General features: G+C 43.5%; 1 protein-coding gene across 1 annotated transcript in view; it reads left to right on the top strand.

Annotated features, from left to right (window-relative positions):
• The first annotated feature begins 4,899 nt into the window (after positions 1-4,899).
• Positions 4,900-17,547, top strand: part of rab27b (RAB27B, member RAS oncogene family) — a 152,231-nt gene continuing 139,583 nt past the window's right edge. The window contains exon 1 of the mRNA XM_080197843.1: positions 4,900-5,014. Coding sequence (XP_080053969.1) covers positions 5,010-5,014 — 5 coding nt within the window. The 5' untranslated portion in view covers positions 4,900-5,009. The remainder of the gene's footprint in view (positions 5,015-17,547) is intronic.

Below are 17,547 nucleotides of genomic sequence, written 5' to 3'. Positions count from 1 at the left end.
AATCCATTTAACCAGCACGTCTTTCAGATTGTGGATGAATTGACAATCACCAGGCAAGAGTGTTCTTTTTGGGCGCCGTACTTACGCAAGGATATTTTGGCCCTGGAGGGAGTGCAAAGGAGGTTTACTAGGCTGATACCGGAGTTGAGGGGATTGAGCTATGAGGAGAGGCTGAATAAACTAGGCTTGTACTCGTTAGAGTTTAGAAGAATGAGGGGAGATCTCATTGAGACGTATAAGATGATGAATGGGATGGATAGGATAGAGGTGGAGAGACTCTTCCCGCTCAAAAAAGACAGTAGGACTAGGGGGCACAGCCTCAAGATAAAGGGGAGGCGGTTTAGAACGGAGTTGAGGAGGAACTTCTTCACTCAAAGGGTGGTGAATCTCTGGAATTCTCTGCCCGTTGAAGTGGTGGAGGCTGCCTCGCTAAATATTTTTAAGAAGCGGGTTGATGGGTTCTTGATAAGAGAGGGGATTAAGGGTTATGGGGAGAGGGCGGGAAAGTGGAACTGAGCCACGACAGATCAGCCATGATCTTATTGAATGGCGGGGCAGGCTCGAAGGGCTAGATGGCCTACTCCTGCTCCTATTTCTTATGTTCTTATGTTCTTATGTTCTTATGTTCCAGTCAGGGAACACTTCAAAAGTTACAGGCGTTCGGCCTCTGATCTTTGAGTAGATGTTCTCCAAGGTGGCCTTTACGACACATGACAACACAAAGTCGCTGAGCAGAGACTGATTGCCAAGTTTTGCAGACATGAGGATGGCCTCAATCAGGATCTTGGGTTCATGTCACACTATCTGTAACTCCCACAACTTGCCTGGACTTGCAAAGTCTTGCTAACTGTCCTGTCTGGAGACAATGTACATCTCTTTAACCTGCGCTTAACCCTCTCTCCACTCACATTGTCTTTACCTTTAAGACTTGATTACCGGTAAAGACTCACATTCCAACCATTATTTTGTAAATTGAGTTTGTGTCTTTATATGCCTTGCTTGTGAACTGAACTCCCACTCACCTGATGAAGGAACAGTGGTCCGAAAGCTAGTGGCTTCTGCTACCAAAGAAACCTGTTGGACTTTAACCTGGCATTTTGAAACTTCTTATTGTGTTTACCCCAGTCCAATGCCAGCATCTCCACATCATGTGGTCTAAACACAGAAAGCCCATCGTGCTGCAGCGTCATGTGCTTCAAGGAAATCAGTGCTGTTGTTTGCAACCCTGAAATTCCCTTAGACCAAATGCTGTCACAAAGGAAACACATTCTGAACTTTGACTTCTTCAACTCTGGAAATCACGTGAACTAACATTCATTTGTGTGGTTCTTTTACAGCTGTTGCCCATAGTTGCAAATCTTCCTCTTTTCTATCTCCTGCATAATGTATATGGCTGTGTGAGGTTGCAAACAGTTCTCTGCCCATGGGTATGAATGTGAATAAACTAACCTTCTAGTTAAACATAATGTGAGTTTGCTGCAAGTCATTATTAAACTGGAATCACACAAACAGAGAGTTTGGGAAAACATGCTACAGCCTACTTTAAAAATAACTCAAAAGCACCTCTTAAGGACAGATGGAGAAAGCATAAAGAAGTTTAGTTTCCCCACCTCCTGTCTGTAACATTAGATATCTATGATTTTCATCCAATAATTGGGATACAGTTGTGCTGCAGTTTTCACTATATGAAGCAGACATTCAGCTGAGACTTTGGAGAACATTTAAATGCTCCAGTCAGCTCAGTTCAATAAATGGAATGGTCCTGGGTCTGAAATAAGTTGTTGTTGTTAGATGAGTCAAACCGGAGCATTCAAACAATGGCAAAACTGAAACATGATTGCAACAAATCTAGCGCCAACTGTTCACTCTAATCTCTTCACTGGTATGTTTTGTGCACCATGATGAATCATCCTTGGAGATTTCTCTCAAACCCTTTCATTATTAAAGCAAAAAGTCCAGTGAGACTTGTGAAAGAAGACTTGCATTTTTTAAGTTAAAACAAAGGCATTTGAAAAGAGACAAGAATTGCTGTGAGCTATTTTGATCAAGGTGACAAATAAAATTTAATGGCGTGCCTCTGCATAGATTACATTATAGTCTTGACTATTTTCAGGATTTGCAAGTACTTTTATTTCATAGGGAATGAAACCATCTGCTTGCTTCTTTAATGTAACGCGAGATTCAAAGGCATAAAGATTATAAAAAAGGGATTCATTATTCCACTGGCATCAAATATTTACAGCCATTAATGGAAAAGCATAACTTAGAGGAACAAACATTTTGCAATGAATACTCAGGGATCAACTCAAGCAGTCAGTCAAGAGTTCAATTCATTAACCTCAGCTAATGTTCTGGGGACACGGGCTTGAAACCTGCTGCGGCAGATGGTGGAATTTGAATTCAATAAAAAATATCTGGAATTAGGAACCTATTGATGATCATGAAACCAATGTCGATTGTCAGAAAAACCCATCTGGTTCACTAATGTGGAAGGAAATCTGCTGTCCTTACCTGGTCTGGCCTACATATGACACAGTAAGAAGCCTCACAACACCAGGTTGAAGTCCAACAGGTTTATTTGGTAGCAAAAGCCACTAGCTTTTGGAGCACTGCTCTTTTGTCAGGTAATGTAATAATAAATAATAAATAATAATAATAAATAATAGACTTACCTGATGAAGGAGCAGCTACCAAATAAACCTGTTGGACTTTAACCTGGTGTTGTGAGACTTCTTACTGTGTTTACCCCAGTCCAACGCCGGCATCTTCACATCATGACCACATTTGATTCCAGAGCCACAGCAACGTGGTTGACTCTCAACTGCCCTTGGGCAACTAGGGACAGGCAACAAATGCTGGCCAGCCAGTGGCGCCTATGTCACACAAATGAATGAGAAAAAAAGAATGAAACCAGGACTCGAGGGTTAAGTTACAAGAAGAGATTATCCAAACTAGGATTGCATTCCTTGGAATTGAAAAACCTACGAGTGACTTGATCAAATTTTTCAAGCAATTACAATGAATAAATAGGGTAGAGAGGAAGAAACTATTTCCACTGGTCAGGAACTCCTAGGACTAAAACAAAAGTGTAAAAATAAGAGGCAGACTTTTCAGGATTGGAGTTGGGAAATACTCCTATATGGAAAGGATGGTAGATGTTTGGAACTCGCCTCCATAAAAGGCATTTAATTCTAGATTAACTGTTAATTTGAAAGCTGAGATTGATAGTTTTTAGTTGTCAAGATATTAAGGAACATTTGGCTATGGCAAGCATTTGGAGTTAGGTAGTAAATCAGCCATGCTTCTATATGGTGGCTGTGATGTGGATATGCCGACGTAAGCACAGCCAGAAGTATGATGGACCACGTTCATGGTACTAAAAAGCCTGTTCTTATGCTCCTATTCTAAAAAGCAGCTTGGAGTGAATGTGGTGTTGGTAGTTTGAGGACAGTGTGGTATTGGGATAGAACTGCAGAGCTGTATGCTAGAGTGAGTTATAATGCATTACAGCAACCCTTCAGCCGATCACGTATGCGTCAGCCACCAAAGCACCCATCTGTTCTACTCATTTTCCAGTGATTGATCCATAGACTTATGGTGCTTCATGTGCTCATCTAAGTGCTTCTTAAATGTTGTGCGGGTTCCTGCCTCTACCACTCTTTCAGGTACTGAGTTCCAGATCCCCACCACCCTCTGGATTTCAGGTGATGCAACAGTAAAACTGAAACCGGTTTGATTATGGTGTGAGAGCCATTTGATCACATTGGCTCTTGGTTGAGTGATCACACTTTGAGGGATATTGGTGAAGGGTGATAAGGGTGAATGGACAATATTACACTGTTGACATTATCCAAAAGTCCAATTAGCACATGAATTAAACAGGGTTGCAAGCAAAGCAAAGACAATAATTAGTGCTGAAATTGGTGAGCCTAGACACAGGGCAATCAAACAGAACAGCAGAAGGAGGGAGAAAGATAGAATCCATGATAGAAAGTAAGAGGAACAATGCAGAGAAGGGGCCAAGGGGCTCTATCCAGAGAATTGGGCAATACCTTTTCCCTGATTCCTCTGTGCCATTGCTGAGTGAATTTAGAGACCTTATTTGCCTCATATCCATGAAACCACCGGTCAATAAGGAACCTCCATCCAATTGCATACAAGCTTAGTGCAAAGATTAGATTCTTCAAAGGAAACGTTATTTGCTCTTTGGATGGGCACCTTGGCACAATGGTTAGTACTGCTGTCTCACAATATCAGCGACCCAGGTTCGGTTCCTGGCTTGGGTCAATGTCTGTGCAGAATCTGCATGTTCTCCCAGTGTCTGCTCGGGGCTCCTCTGGTTTCTTCCCACAGTCTGAAAGACGTGCTGTTTAGGTACATTGTCCAGGCTAAATTCTCCCTCAGTGTACCGGAACAGGTGTTGGAGTGTGGCCATTTGAGGATTTTCACAGTACCTTCATTGCAGTGTTAGTGTAAGCCTACTTGTGACATCACTAAATAAACTTTAAAATCATTGCGTTTATTTTTTTGTTGATCTTCCATTTTCCAGTTTGAAGAATTGCTAAAGGGAGATATTTGGGCGGGTGAAGGTTGTTCTGTTGCTGCTGCTGGAAGTGCAGTAGCGTTAGGACCTGAGGGTCCCGGAGTTTGCTCCATCTCCAGGATGGAGGAGCTCAGCACCAGCACTGAGCTGCTGCCGCTGCGATCAGTCCTCAGGACACTGGGAGGAGGAGAAGGAGGGTTTCTGGCAATTGCACAGCAGTCAGCTCGCCCTCTGCCTCTCCTGTTCCGTGTGGAGATTTCCCGAGTGGACTGGACCCGGGCGAACAGATTGTGAAGCCTATCTCCCATCCCCCCTCCCCTGTATCTCTCCCGCTGTCGTAGCAAATCTTGCGAAAACTGGATGAAAATCTCAGTTGTGTGCGATCAGATCTGTGCTGAAGACCAGCAAAGGAATGGACTAGTTATTTGCATTTTTTGTTGTTGAAGAAGGTTAACCTGCCAGCCGTATGAAGTAAGTAGATATCTGTATGCATTATTTTCCTTTATGGGCTTTGCTTTTGGGGCTTTTTTCTAAAAAAAAATCATTTTAGTTCTTTTCCCCACAGACTTTCTTTGCATTTTAGTGTACCAGTAAATAGATTGCTGGACATGCCTTTGCCTCCCAGATTTATTGAGATTCTCCTTCTTCATGTTTTATATCAGGACTCTTTTTTTGCACATTCGAGCCCGCTGTAAGAGAAGGAAGTGTTGTATCTGTCTGTCTAACTGCTGAGCTACAGTCCAATTCTGGGTGCACCCTCTGTAAACTTGTGTTCCCTTGCCTTAATCTTCACGGTTCCAGGCTGCGGTGTGTCACTTTTTAATGAGCTGTCGCAGAGGGAATCAGTGTCATTATCGAGATGCCGAAAGAAGCTAGCGAGGAGAAAGTTCCACACACTGACGGGTAATGAACATCTATCTATCTGTACGCTCACCCTAGTCCAGAGAGGTGAACGAGAAAGCTCACATTTATATAGCGCCTTTCTGGATCCCCTCTGAGCACTTTACAGATTTACATTAAAGTACTTCTGAATTGTAGTCATTGATGTAATTCAGGCAATAATGTTGACAACTGCTAATCATTAAGAATTTTGAGTGTATATATAAGGGTTGCTGAAATTCTTTTACTCCCAGGATGTCACTGGCTAAGTCATCATTTTTCTGCACATTCCCAATTACCTCTGCCCTTCTTGAACCGTTGCAGTCCATATGGTGTAGGTGCACCCACTGTGCTGTTAGTAAGGGAGTTCCAGAGGTTCGATTCAGTGACAGTGGTGATTTAGTTCCAAGTCACAATGATCAGTGGCCCAGCAAGCAGCTTGCAGGCAGTGGTGTTCGCATGTTTCTGCTGTACTTGCCTTTCTAGACGGTAGAGTTTGCAGGTTCTGAAGATCCTGTTGAGGAAATCTTGGTGAGTTGCAGTGTACCTTGTCAAGAGTACACACTGTTGCCACAATGCATTGATGGTGGAAGGTGTAAACGTTGAAGCTGGTGGTTGGCTGCCAATCAAGCGGACTGCTTTGTCTTGGATGGTGTTGAGTTTCTTGAGTGTTGTTGGAGCAGAACTCATCCAGGCAATTGGAGACTATGCCATCACATGCCTGACTTGCGTCTTGTAAATGTTGTTTAGGCTTTGGGAATCAAGAGGTGAGTTACTCACCGCAGAATTCCTAGCCTTTACCCTGCTCTGGCAGCCACAGTATTTATATAACTTGCCCAGTTCAGTTCCTGGTCAATGGTAACCCCAGGGATTTTGATAGTGGGGGATTCAGCAATGGTAATGTCATTGTGTCATTGGGCGATGATGAGATTCTCTCTTGTTGGAGATGGTCATTGCCTGGCACTTGTGTGGCATAAGTGTTACTTGCCACTTATCATCTCAAGCCTGGATATTGTCTAGATTTTGCTGCATATGAGCATGGACTGCTTCAACATCTGTGAATTGTGAATAGCGCTGAACATTGTGCGGTCATCAGCGGACATCCCACTTCTGACATTATGATGGAAGGAAGGGCATTGAGGAAGCAGCTGAAGATGGCTGTGCCTAGGGCATTATTTTGAAATTCCTGTAGCGATGTCCTTGGATTGGGATGATTGACCCCCACCAACCACCACCACTTTCTTGCACTTGGTATGATTCTAACGAGCGGAAAGCTTTATCCTTATTTAGATCGACTTCAATTTTTCTAGGGCTGCTTGATAAAAGAAAGGCCTTCAGTTATATAGTGTTTTTCATGTTCACCGGATCTCTCAAATACATTTACTGCCAATGAACTACTTTATGCAGTGTAGTTTACTGCTGTAAAGTAGGAAACGTGGCTTTCAATCTGCATACCTCTACAAACAGCAATGTGGTAATGAACAAATAATCTGTTTCCTGATGTTGATTGATGGACAGATATTGACCAGGACACCAGGGCTAACTCTCCTACTTTTCTTCAAAATAGTGCCATTGGAATTTTTTATATCCACCCCAAGAGGGCAGTTGGAGCTTCAGTTTAACATTTCACTTGGAACATGGCATCTCCAGCAGTGCAGTGCTCCCTCAGTACTGCACTGGAATGGAATGTCAGCTTTGATTTTTACCCTGAACCCCTGAGGTGGAACTTGAATCTAGAGCCTTGCAAGTCAAAGGTGAGCCACAGCTGGTACTCACTACATCAGGTCAAACTCCGCCATGGTCCCCAGCCCAGTTACTCTCATCCCAACTCTGGAATTCATTTCTATTCTACCAAACTTCCACACAATTTTCTAGTCTCTGCACATTAGCAAAGACCCTCATCTTTGGTATTTATGCTGCCAAATGTTTTTGCATTCCCTGCAAGGCTTTCAAATCATTCCTAAAGAATCATAAAGTTAAGGAAGCCCACTAATGCCTCTACCTTCTCAGGAATCTAAGGAAATTCAGCATGTCCGCCACAACTCTCATGAATTTTTACAGATGCACTATAGAAAGCAAGCTTTCCGGATGTTTCACAGATTGATATGGCTCCAACTCTGACCAAGACTGCAAAAAACTACAAAGAGTTGTGAACATAGCTCTGACCATCATGCAAACTGGCCTCCCATCCATTGGATGGAACTTTATAAGTGTCCAGCTCGTGTGAAAATGGGAGTGTGTTCCTGATCCATTTTTTGGTCAAGCTTTCACACCCAATCTTACAGACTTAGACATTGAAAATACGGGCTAGACCATTTCTAGCAACTGCAGGCAGTGGGCTGGGCTTAATTCACCAGTCACACTGCAGACAGAGCTATGGTGCATGTACAGACCTCAGTTTCGGCAGACACCCCCCCTTCAAATCTGATCACAGGCAGAACACAGCAGCCCTCCCCCTCCCTCCCCAGTTGGGCTGCCATTTCAGGCCCTGCCCCCCTATAAATCCTGCCCTTGGCACTACCCATTGGGCATTGCCAAATGCCAGGCTGACAGTTTGTCCAAGGGGCACCCCTTCCCCCATGTCCTTGGTTCACTGAGGGGCCTCAATGGCCTCTGGCTCCACCAACGAGGGCAACATGACTGTTCCCGTTCATGGGGAGCAGTTGTTTCCTTTGTTGAAGAGATCGTCATCCAGTGAGGCCGCAAAGGCAAGAGAGCCTGAACGATTGGGCACCGGGCTCACTAAATACAAGCAAATGAAGATTAGAATATATTTAAATAATTTATTCATTATTAAGCCTCTCACCCATTTCTGGTGAGAGACTGACCTTGCCGGAAATCCGGCTCTTGTAAGGTTGCGAGATCCGCAAAATAGGCCATGATCCTGACTTCTTGGCTCTCGCGCGATTTTACCAGCTCACTCTGCTCATCGATGGGTGGAGCGAGCCGGTCGAATCCCAGCTTTTGACTGTCTACACTTCCCACTCCTTTGGAAAAGCAGTCAGCATAATCAAGGACCCACGCACCCCGGACATTCTCTCTTCCACCTTTTCCATCAGGTAAAAGATACAAAAGACATACCAACTGACTCAAGAACAGCTTCTTCCCTGCAGCCATCAGACTTTTGGATGGATCTACCCCGCATTGACTGTAACACTATATTCTGCATCCTCTCCTTTCCTTCTTCCCTATGTACTCTATGAATGGTATGCTTTGCCTGTATAGTGCTCAAGAAACATAATTTTTCACTGTATCCCAATACGTGTGACAATAATAAAGCGAATCAAATTGAACACATAACTCTAGCGAGGCCTAACCAACAATGTCCGGATATTAAGCTTAACTTTGCTTTTGTACTCTTCTGTTTATAAAGCCTGTGCCTTTTTGAACAGCCTTTTCAACTTGTTTTGTCATCTTGAAAGATGTTTCTGTAACCACTATAATCTCTTCCCCAGGGCCCCTCTTGTACCATTTAGTTTACCGTTTCATCATGTTTTTTCCTTTCAGAATGTATCACTTCACATTTATGTGCATTACATTTAGTCAGCCATGTGTGTGCCCAGTTCACCAGTCTGTCTATGTCCACTTGTAGTCTGCTACTACCTTCCTCTGTGTTAGGGTATGAATTACTGCCCTTCTTCCAGCAAGGGTATGGTCAGCAGTGTATTCTCAAGGACTTGCCACTGGAAAACCAGAGAGCCCACCTGAGTCAAGTTGCAGGTGCTGTTAAATAGGGCACATTAGGGATAATAGGGATGCTGTGACATATATAGGTGCCCATTTGCTGTTTTAGTATTTATGTAGATGTTTCTTATTGGTGACCAAGCCAACAACAAGCCCAGAAAGTAAAATTTGATTTATTTGCCTGGGACTTGGAAGCACTAGAGTTCTCATCAGTCAGTCTGCAGTTCAACAGCTGACTGGCATCACGCGTGGAATCTTTTCTTCTAAGCATATTTTGGTGTTAGGTCCATTTCTGGGTAAAGATCCCACACAGATCACAGGGATGAGGACACAAGCTATAATCCTGAAGTGGCCAATTGAGAATCTGTCTCTGCCTTCGCTGATGGTGGGTGGGTTTGTTGAGATGGGAGTGTGGATTAACACAGCCCACTCCAATGGAAAATCCCCACTATGGGAGTGCTGCCGAGCACCAGGCTGATGGAACAGCAGAGAGGCATCTAAACCACCATTAGGGTCTGCGGAGCAGCTGAAAAGCTACATACGTAGGTTCATTGGACATCTTTTTTAATGTATGCACTAATCACCAAGCCAGGCAATAGGTTCCGCAATGGCTAAATAGAGCTCTCTGAGCCTTCAGCTGAATGATGCTGGCGGGCATTCTTCAAGGATGTGATTTATTGATTGGGGTGCAGCACAGCTCCAGTTCGGGTTCCCTGCAAGGCCCCACTTGCTCCAATTTGCTGCACAAAGGCCATAGCCAGCGCGGAAATAGTTGTGAAGTGCCCAATCTTGGCATGGCAGGTTGAAGCTGGGTGGGTGGGCTGTGGCATCTGTGGTGAGGAAATGGTTTTTACTGGTGGCAGGTTGGTTCCATTCCTGCTGCCACAGGGCCTTTGCTGTTAGGCTCACTGGTCTTAGCCATTCTGGCTGGCATGATGGGAGACGAGTAGCGGGTGGATTAGTAAGGTCCTTGTGTAATGGCAGGCAGTAACCCTGGGAGAAGTGAGAGAGAGACAGGGAAAAGTGAAAAAAAAGGCAAGAAGACTGGGAGAAGTTATAACAAAGTTCCTGGTAAGGAAAGAAGACAGAGAAAATAGGAGGTGTGCTTCAATATCCTTTTATATAGAGGTGTGTCTTGACATATAAAAGGTTGAGAACCACTGGCCTAGGGATCTGAAGTCAGAACTGATTGCAACCTTCCCTCAAATTCAAGATGTTATTGTTTGCACCCATATCGCCTTGTAGTCTGCTACAGATGATCCAACTGCTTTTGAATGGCAAGGCCTTTCATTTCCTTATAATGGTGTGTGATCAACAGAGCATTCGCAGATCTGCGCCTGTCTTCCTGGTAGCTGCAGGGACTTTGTCTGGAGCTACAATTGAATGAAGACCTTCATCATCATGAGGTAGATGATGCTGATGACATAGAGGGTAAAAAGTCTGACAACACCAGGTTTTAGTCCAACCTATTTATTTGATAATATTATCAAATTAATTTATTTGATAATATTATCAAATTAATATATTATCAAATAAATACGTTGGACTAAAACCTGGTGTTGTCAGACTTTTTACTGTGTTTACGCCAGTCCAACGCCGGCATACCCACAACATGACATAGAGGGTGACAGAGAAGGAGGAGATTCCATCAACTACTTTTGGTCAAAGGTCTTCATTAGGAGCTGATTGAAGAATGATTCTGTGAAACACTCTCTTGAATTCATGGTCATGTCTACCAGTTGTCCTAGTGCTTAGACCCTCCGTAAAATTCCATCCAGTCCAAGGCCAATATTAATATTCACATTACCTGTCATTGCTATTACAGGAATAGCCTGCACACTAAAATCTCAACATAGTTGATCAACTCATTGCATTACAAGAACTGTGCAAGAGAACTTAGTGTGCCCTTCTGTCTATATTGGTGCTGCCAAGATGTACTTCCCCATTGGCTATAGCATTGGAGGTGGGAAGGATATGTGCTTAGTCCACTGCTCTCAGCTGAGGAGGTTGTCTTTCTGATACCACGATGGCCATTGTTTGAAGGGGTGGAGAAGTGTCCAGATACTGTCATCCTGGGAGAGGGCAGATGGTCCACACCATTGTCCACACAACTGCCTCAGCAAATTGTCAAAAGGACATAGATAAAGGAGAGGATGGACAAGGATAACACATACTCATACTGGTAAACCTTGATAGATGAATGGCAGTGCCATGCCACATTGGTTATCTTGTGCGTGTGTGAGAGAAAGTTGAGTGAAAAGAGAAGAGGAAAAGAAAAGTGTATGGCTGTCGGCCTGGCTATCCATAATGTGTATGCTCTCTCTGCAATGGTGATTGGTGTCAGAGTTTGCATTGTGCCAAGATTCTCCTGTTAGGACTATAGAATTGATAGAATCCTTACGATGCAGGAAGAGGCCATTTGGCCCATCATGTTTGCAGTGACTCTCTGAAAAAGCATTCCACTCTGGCCCTCTCCTTCACCCTATCCCTGTAACTCCACGTATTTACCATGGCCAATCTACCTAACCTACACATCTTTGGACTGTGGGAGGAAACTTGTGCACCCGAAAGAAAACCACGCAGGCACAGGGAAAATGCGTACACTCTAAATAGGCAGTCACCCAAGGCTGGAATCGAACCTAGGTCCCTGTTGCTGGGCTAACCACTGTGCCACAGTGTGGTTCCTAAGGTCTTTCTTCAATGTTTGCCAGAAACTTCTGTAAAATGAGTTAAAGTGGATGAATGTGTGGCTGTTTGAAAGACTTTGAAGACATGTAAGACAGCTTAATGTAGTGTGCACGCTGAGAGGAAGAAGAAGAAGCACATGTAGGCAAGTGGAGGAGGTCACTTTGAGGGCAGATATTGAAATGTAGCAGAAGGTTTTTCCAGATCCATCAGGCTGCTGTAAATCAGTTCTTGTAAAATGAGCTTGCCCCAAGGAATAAATTGTATACCTATGGATTTTAGTAAGGCGTTCGATAAGGTTCACCATGGTAGGCTTCTGCAGAAAATGCAGATGTATGGGATTGTGGGTAATCTAGGAAGTTGGATCAGGAATTGGCTATCAGATAGGAGACAGAGGGTGGTGGTGGATGGTAAATATTCATCATGGAGTGCAGTTACGAGTGGTGTGCCTCAGGGATCTGTTTTGGGGCCACTGTTGTTTGTAATTTTTATTAATGATCTGGATGAGGGTATAGTTGGGTGGATTAGTAAATTTGCTGATGACACCAAAGTTGGAGGTGTGGTAGATTGTGAGGAAGGGTGTCATAGTCTGCAGGGAGACTTAGATAGGTTGCAGAGCTGGGCCGAGAGGTGGCGGATGGAATTTAATGCGGAGAAGTGTGAGGTAATTCACTTTGGTAGGAGCAACAGATGTGTCGAGTATAGGGCTAACGGGAGGACTTTGAATAGTGTGGATGAACAGAGGGATCTAGGTGTGTGTGTACATAGATCCCTGAAAGTTGGGAATCAAGTAGATAAGGTTGTCAAGAAGGCGTACGGTGTCTTGGCGTTTATTGGTAGGGGGATTGAATTTAGGAGTCGCAGTGTAATGTTGCAACTGTACACTACTCTAGTGCGGCCGCACTTGGAGTACTGTGTGCAGTTCTGGTCCCCGCATTACAAGAAGGATGTGGAGGCGTTGGAGAGGGTGCAGAGGAGGTTTACTAGGATGTTGCCTGGTATGGTGGGGAGGTCCTATGAGGAGAGACTGAGGGATCTAGGGTTGTTTTCGTTGGGAAGAAGGCGGCTAAGAGGGGATCTTATTGAAACATATAAGATGATTAGGGGTTTAGATAGGGTGGATAGTGATAGCCTTTTTCCTCGGATGGAGAAAGCTAGCACGAGGGGGCATGACTTTAAATTAAGGGGGGGTAGCTACAGGACGGATGTCAGGGGTAGGTTCTTTACCCAGCGGGTGGTGAGGGATTGGAATGCCCTGCCTGCTGCAGTTGTAGATGCGTCTAGTTTGGGGGCGTTTAAGAGATCTCTGGATAGGTTTATGGACGAAAAGGGATTGGTATAGGCTAGTGGGTCATTGTTTTTGTAACTGGTCGGCGCAACATCGTGGGCCGAAGGGCCTGTTCTGCGCTGTAATGTTCTATGTTCTATGTTCTATGTTCTATGTTCTATTTGCATGTACCATAGCTCCAGGATTTGAGCACATAATCTAGATGGGTGAAGCGCATCACTGAGGGAATGTTGCTTTAGTAGAGGTGGTTTCTTTCAATGTAATTTTAAACTGAGACCTTGACTACTCCAGTGACTTACATAGACATTAAGAATCCGTCGATAGGGAGTTCACTCAAGTATTTTGGCTAGCTTTCAGACAACACCATGGAAAAATATCAAATAGTCATTCATCTCACCAGTGGTAGTAAGACTTTTCTGCGTTTAGAATGGCTGCTGTGTTTATCATCGGGGGTACCTGCACTTCAGAGTGATTCATTATATGTAAATTGTGCTGCTGTGTTTAGTAATCCCCAAAACCGGAGCTCAAATCTCTTGGAGATTTCAAAATGTGATATCAGTTTAATAACAGAAATCTGTAATGACATTAGTAAAAAGTCCATAAGCTGCTGGATTGTCATAAAATACAACTGATTCACTAAGTTTCTTAAGCTGAGGAAACCTATTGGCTTTACCTCACCTGGCCTATGTATTACTCCTGTCCTGCTTCAACATGATACAATTTAATTACTGTAATGACATAGCGTGCCATTCAGTGGTATCACTTAAATCCTAGAGGTCTCCAGATAACATTGTGAGTGGAACCTTATAGAAGCAGGTTTGGAGATAGGGATGGAAATTTGGAAATGCTACATTAATCTTTTGGGGCTAACAGGATCAAGGGGTATGGGGAAGACAGGATCAGGATATTGAATTTGATGATCAGCTGTGATCAAAATAAATGGTGGAAGAGGCTCAAAGGGCCGAATGGCCTGCGCCTGCTTCTATTTTCTATGTTTCTATATTAATGCACCACAGCACTAGGGAGAGCTGTTCCTGCATATATGCAGATACAGTCAGTGACATCATAGTGCCATCTGGTTGGTTGGTTCCCAAATTCTTGGAAGAGTAAATGAAAATTAGAAGTGGCACCACTGGGAGAAACACACCCCTGAGACAGATTGGAAGTCTTATAAACAGAAGTAAAAGGCGAAACACATGATATCAGAGAAGACAAAAATGTGAGAAGGAGGAAAAAAATGAAATAAGAGCAAGGAGCAGACCAAAGATTTTATTCATTGAAGGAAGCACATTAATAGATTTCAATCTTAAACATCATCAGCATTCATTGCAAGAAGATTCAAAATCATAAAGATGGCAAACCCCAGTCAGGCAAAGCAAAGGTTCTCAAACTTTCCATCTTTATAATGAAGGGAAGAAAGATGAGCACACGTTGATATTTAACAAATCAAGTTATTAGTTAATCCTTTACAAAAACCCCATGGTTCAATCAAATGTGCAATTACACCAAAGAAGGAATATTAAAAGAAGTTCCTGCACAGAAATCAAATACAAAAAGAAACCTAAACAGTAATTATACTAAGTATTGCTATGGGTGGCAAGGTAATACAGTGGTTAGCACTGCTGTCTCACAGCACTGTGGTCCTGGGTTCACTTCCAGCTTCAGCTGACTGTCTGTGTGGAGATTGCACATTCTCCCCATGTCTGTGTGGGTTTCCTCTCGGTGCTCCAGTTTCCCCCACAGTCCAAGGCTGTGCAGGTTAGGTTGACTGATCATGGTAAATTGCCCCTTAGTGTCAGGGGGAACTAGCAGTGTAAATGTGTGGGGTTCTGGGGATTGTAGGATAGTGGGATTGTGGTCAGTGCAGTCTTGATGAGCCAAATGGCCTCCTTCTGCACTGTAGGGATTCTACTCCCACTCCATCTGTGTTGGATTAAAAGGGATGACTAATTGGAAGAGTTTGATTGGTAATAGTGCTGACGTCTCTGCCCGTGTTGAACTGGAGTGAGTTTGGATTGAGTCTCTGCTGTAGGGATGGATTGCTTTGTTCACTTTTTATCTCACTAAGTGAGATAAGAAATACATCTAGACAAATTCTCTCACATTGCTAATTCCGGTAAAATTATCAATGGATTTGAAAGAAGGCTTTGAACTTCTGACACCATTTTGATGACATTATTGCTTTTTTTTGCACATCACACGCACAATTTTTTCTTTCAAGTAGAGAATTACTGTGGTTTTTTTTGGACAAATCTGTGTTGGACAGCTCCCTAACATGTTGTCAGAGGAGAGTGAAACAGGCATCAGCTACTCGCTCAGCGACCAGGTAATTGTGAACAATTGGGTGTCCACTTGGCTACAAAATGGTGATGCCATCAAGTCATTCCCAGTGGCAGACAGGCATCCCCATTGAGAGCAAATGCCTGGGAATGGCCTCCTGGCAGTAGGTAGGTGAGGGGAAAGCAGTAAAGCTTCTGTTAAATTGCTGCTCCTCCTTTAGGGCCTCAGATGCCAGAGGGCCACAGCCAAGGATGCATGTCATTCAGGTCAATGTGCCCTGGCAGCTGTGATTATTTGAAGATTTTTTTGAAGTTCTCAGTAGGTGCCTCAACCTTCAGGATTGCTTGCATCTCGCAGTGGGGCTGCCAATTGCCCTGAACCTTGGGTGCTCCACTTGGCACTCCTATCTGCGCAGCGCACCAGCCATCGTTAATTAGACAGGGTTCCAAGAACAGCTTGTCAATGGACTGCTCCAGTCAAATCACCCAGGTGGATGGACCTCATAAACCATTGGGACTGGGACGCAGAAATTAACTGTCTCTTATTTTCAAACAAATTCCGCCCTCTGAGAATACTTTCACCACAGTGTTTCCAGGCCCAGCACTGCTTGCTCAGGGCAACTCAAGATGAGCCTTGCCATTAATGCCGACATCCTGAGAATGAATAAAGCAAACAAAAGTGGCCGTATCACTTGCTTCTATTATTTAATCATCACCTTAGGTCAATTTGGAAAATTAGCTAATAATTAGCTAATAATAATTAGCAAGAAAAATAACCACTACACACGATGTCAGACAGGAATCAGTGAAAACTTCTTGTAATTAAATTATAATATGAGGTTTACCAGATTGATACCTAGAATGAGCAGATTTTCTTATGAGGGAAGGTTAGACAGACTGGGCTTGTTTTCACAGGTGTTTAGAAGAGTGAGGGGTGACTGAATTAAAATATATAACACCTTGAATGGTCTTGACATTGTGGATGTTGAGAGGATGTTTCCTCTTGTGAGTGAGTCAAAACTAGGGGACACTGTTTTACAATTAATGTTTGCCCATTTAGGGCAGTGATGAGGAGATATATTTTCCCTCAGAGAATTGTGCAACTTTGGAACTCTCTGTCTCAGAAGGCAGTGGAGGCAGGGCCACTGAATATTTTTAAGGTGCGGGTAGATAGATTCTTAGGCAAAGGGAATAGAAGGTTATTTGGGGTAGATGGGAATGTAGAACTTGAAACAGAAACAGATTAGCCACAATCTTATCAAATGGCGGAGCAGTACAGAGGGGCAGAATGGCCTGTTTTTGCTCCTACATTGTATGTTCCTTTTTTGAGCTTGACCAATCACTGGATTTGACAGCAGAAGTTTTTCTTCAGTGGTTGTACCTTTACATTTAGGAAGGAAAGTAAATCACACTCCAGAAATGTGATCACTTCAGTACAGTACTAAGTGAGTATTGCACTGACTGGAGATGACGGGGCTTTAATCCGAGTATCTGCCTGCCCTCTTGGACAGCTGTAAAATACCCCTTGACACTAATAAATTAAGATGAGTCGGGAAGTCCTCTGGTGCACTGACCTTAATTATTCTTTGATCGATACAGATTATGGGGCTTTGCTGTCTGTAAACTGGCAGCTGCTTATCCTGCATTAAAAGATCAGCTGAAGTCTCAAATTACTTATTTGGCTGTAAAGCTCTTTGAGACATCCTGAGGTAGTAAAAGATTATAAATGCAAGTTGTTTCCTGTCAGTTAACTACATAACTTGGGATTGGCAGAGCGTCCGTACATCATGATGGATAGAGGTGGGAATCAATATTAAAATATTCTCGCAACATCAAAATCTTTCTTGATTTTCCAAAGAAATAAATCAACAGGCACTGGGATAAAGTACAGTGCTGCACATTTCTGTGAAAGCTTATGTACATAGAACATAGAACATTACAGTGCAGTACAGGCCCTTCGGCCCTTGATGTTGCGCCGACCCCCAGTGGAACCAATCTAGTGACCCTCTAACCTAAACTGTTCAATGTTATCCATATGCCTATCCACTGACCATTTGAACACCCTTAAAGTTGGCGAGTCCACAGCTGCTGCAGGCAGGGCATTCCATGCTCTTACTACCCTCTGAGTAAAGAACCTACCTCTGACATCCGTCCTATAATTACCACCCCTTAATTTAAAGCTATGTCCC

Source organism: Carcharhinus amblyrhynchos, chromosome 1 (assembly GCF_965287045.1).
Source record: "Carcharhinus amblyrhynchos chromosome 1, sCarAmb.v2.hapA, whole genome shotgun sequence".
Taxonomy (NCBI): Eukaryota; Metazoa; Chordata; class Chondrichthyes; order Carcharhiniformes; family Carcharhinidae; genus Carcharhinus; species Carcharhinus amblyrhynchos.
The sequence above is the reverse complement of the archived record's forward strand: the minus strand, read 5'-3'. Positions and strand labels throughout refer to the sequence as shown.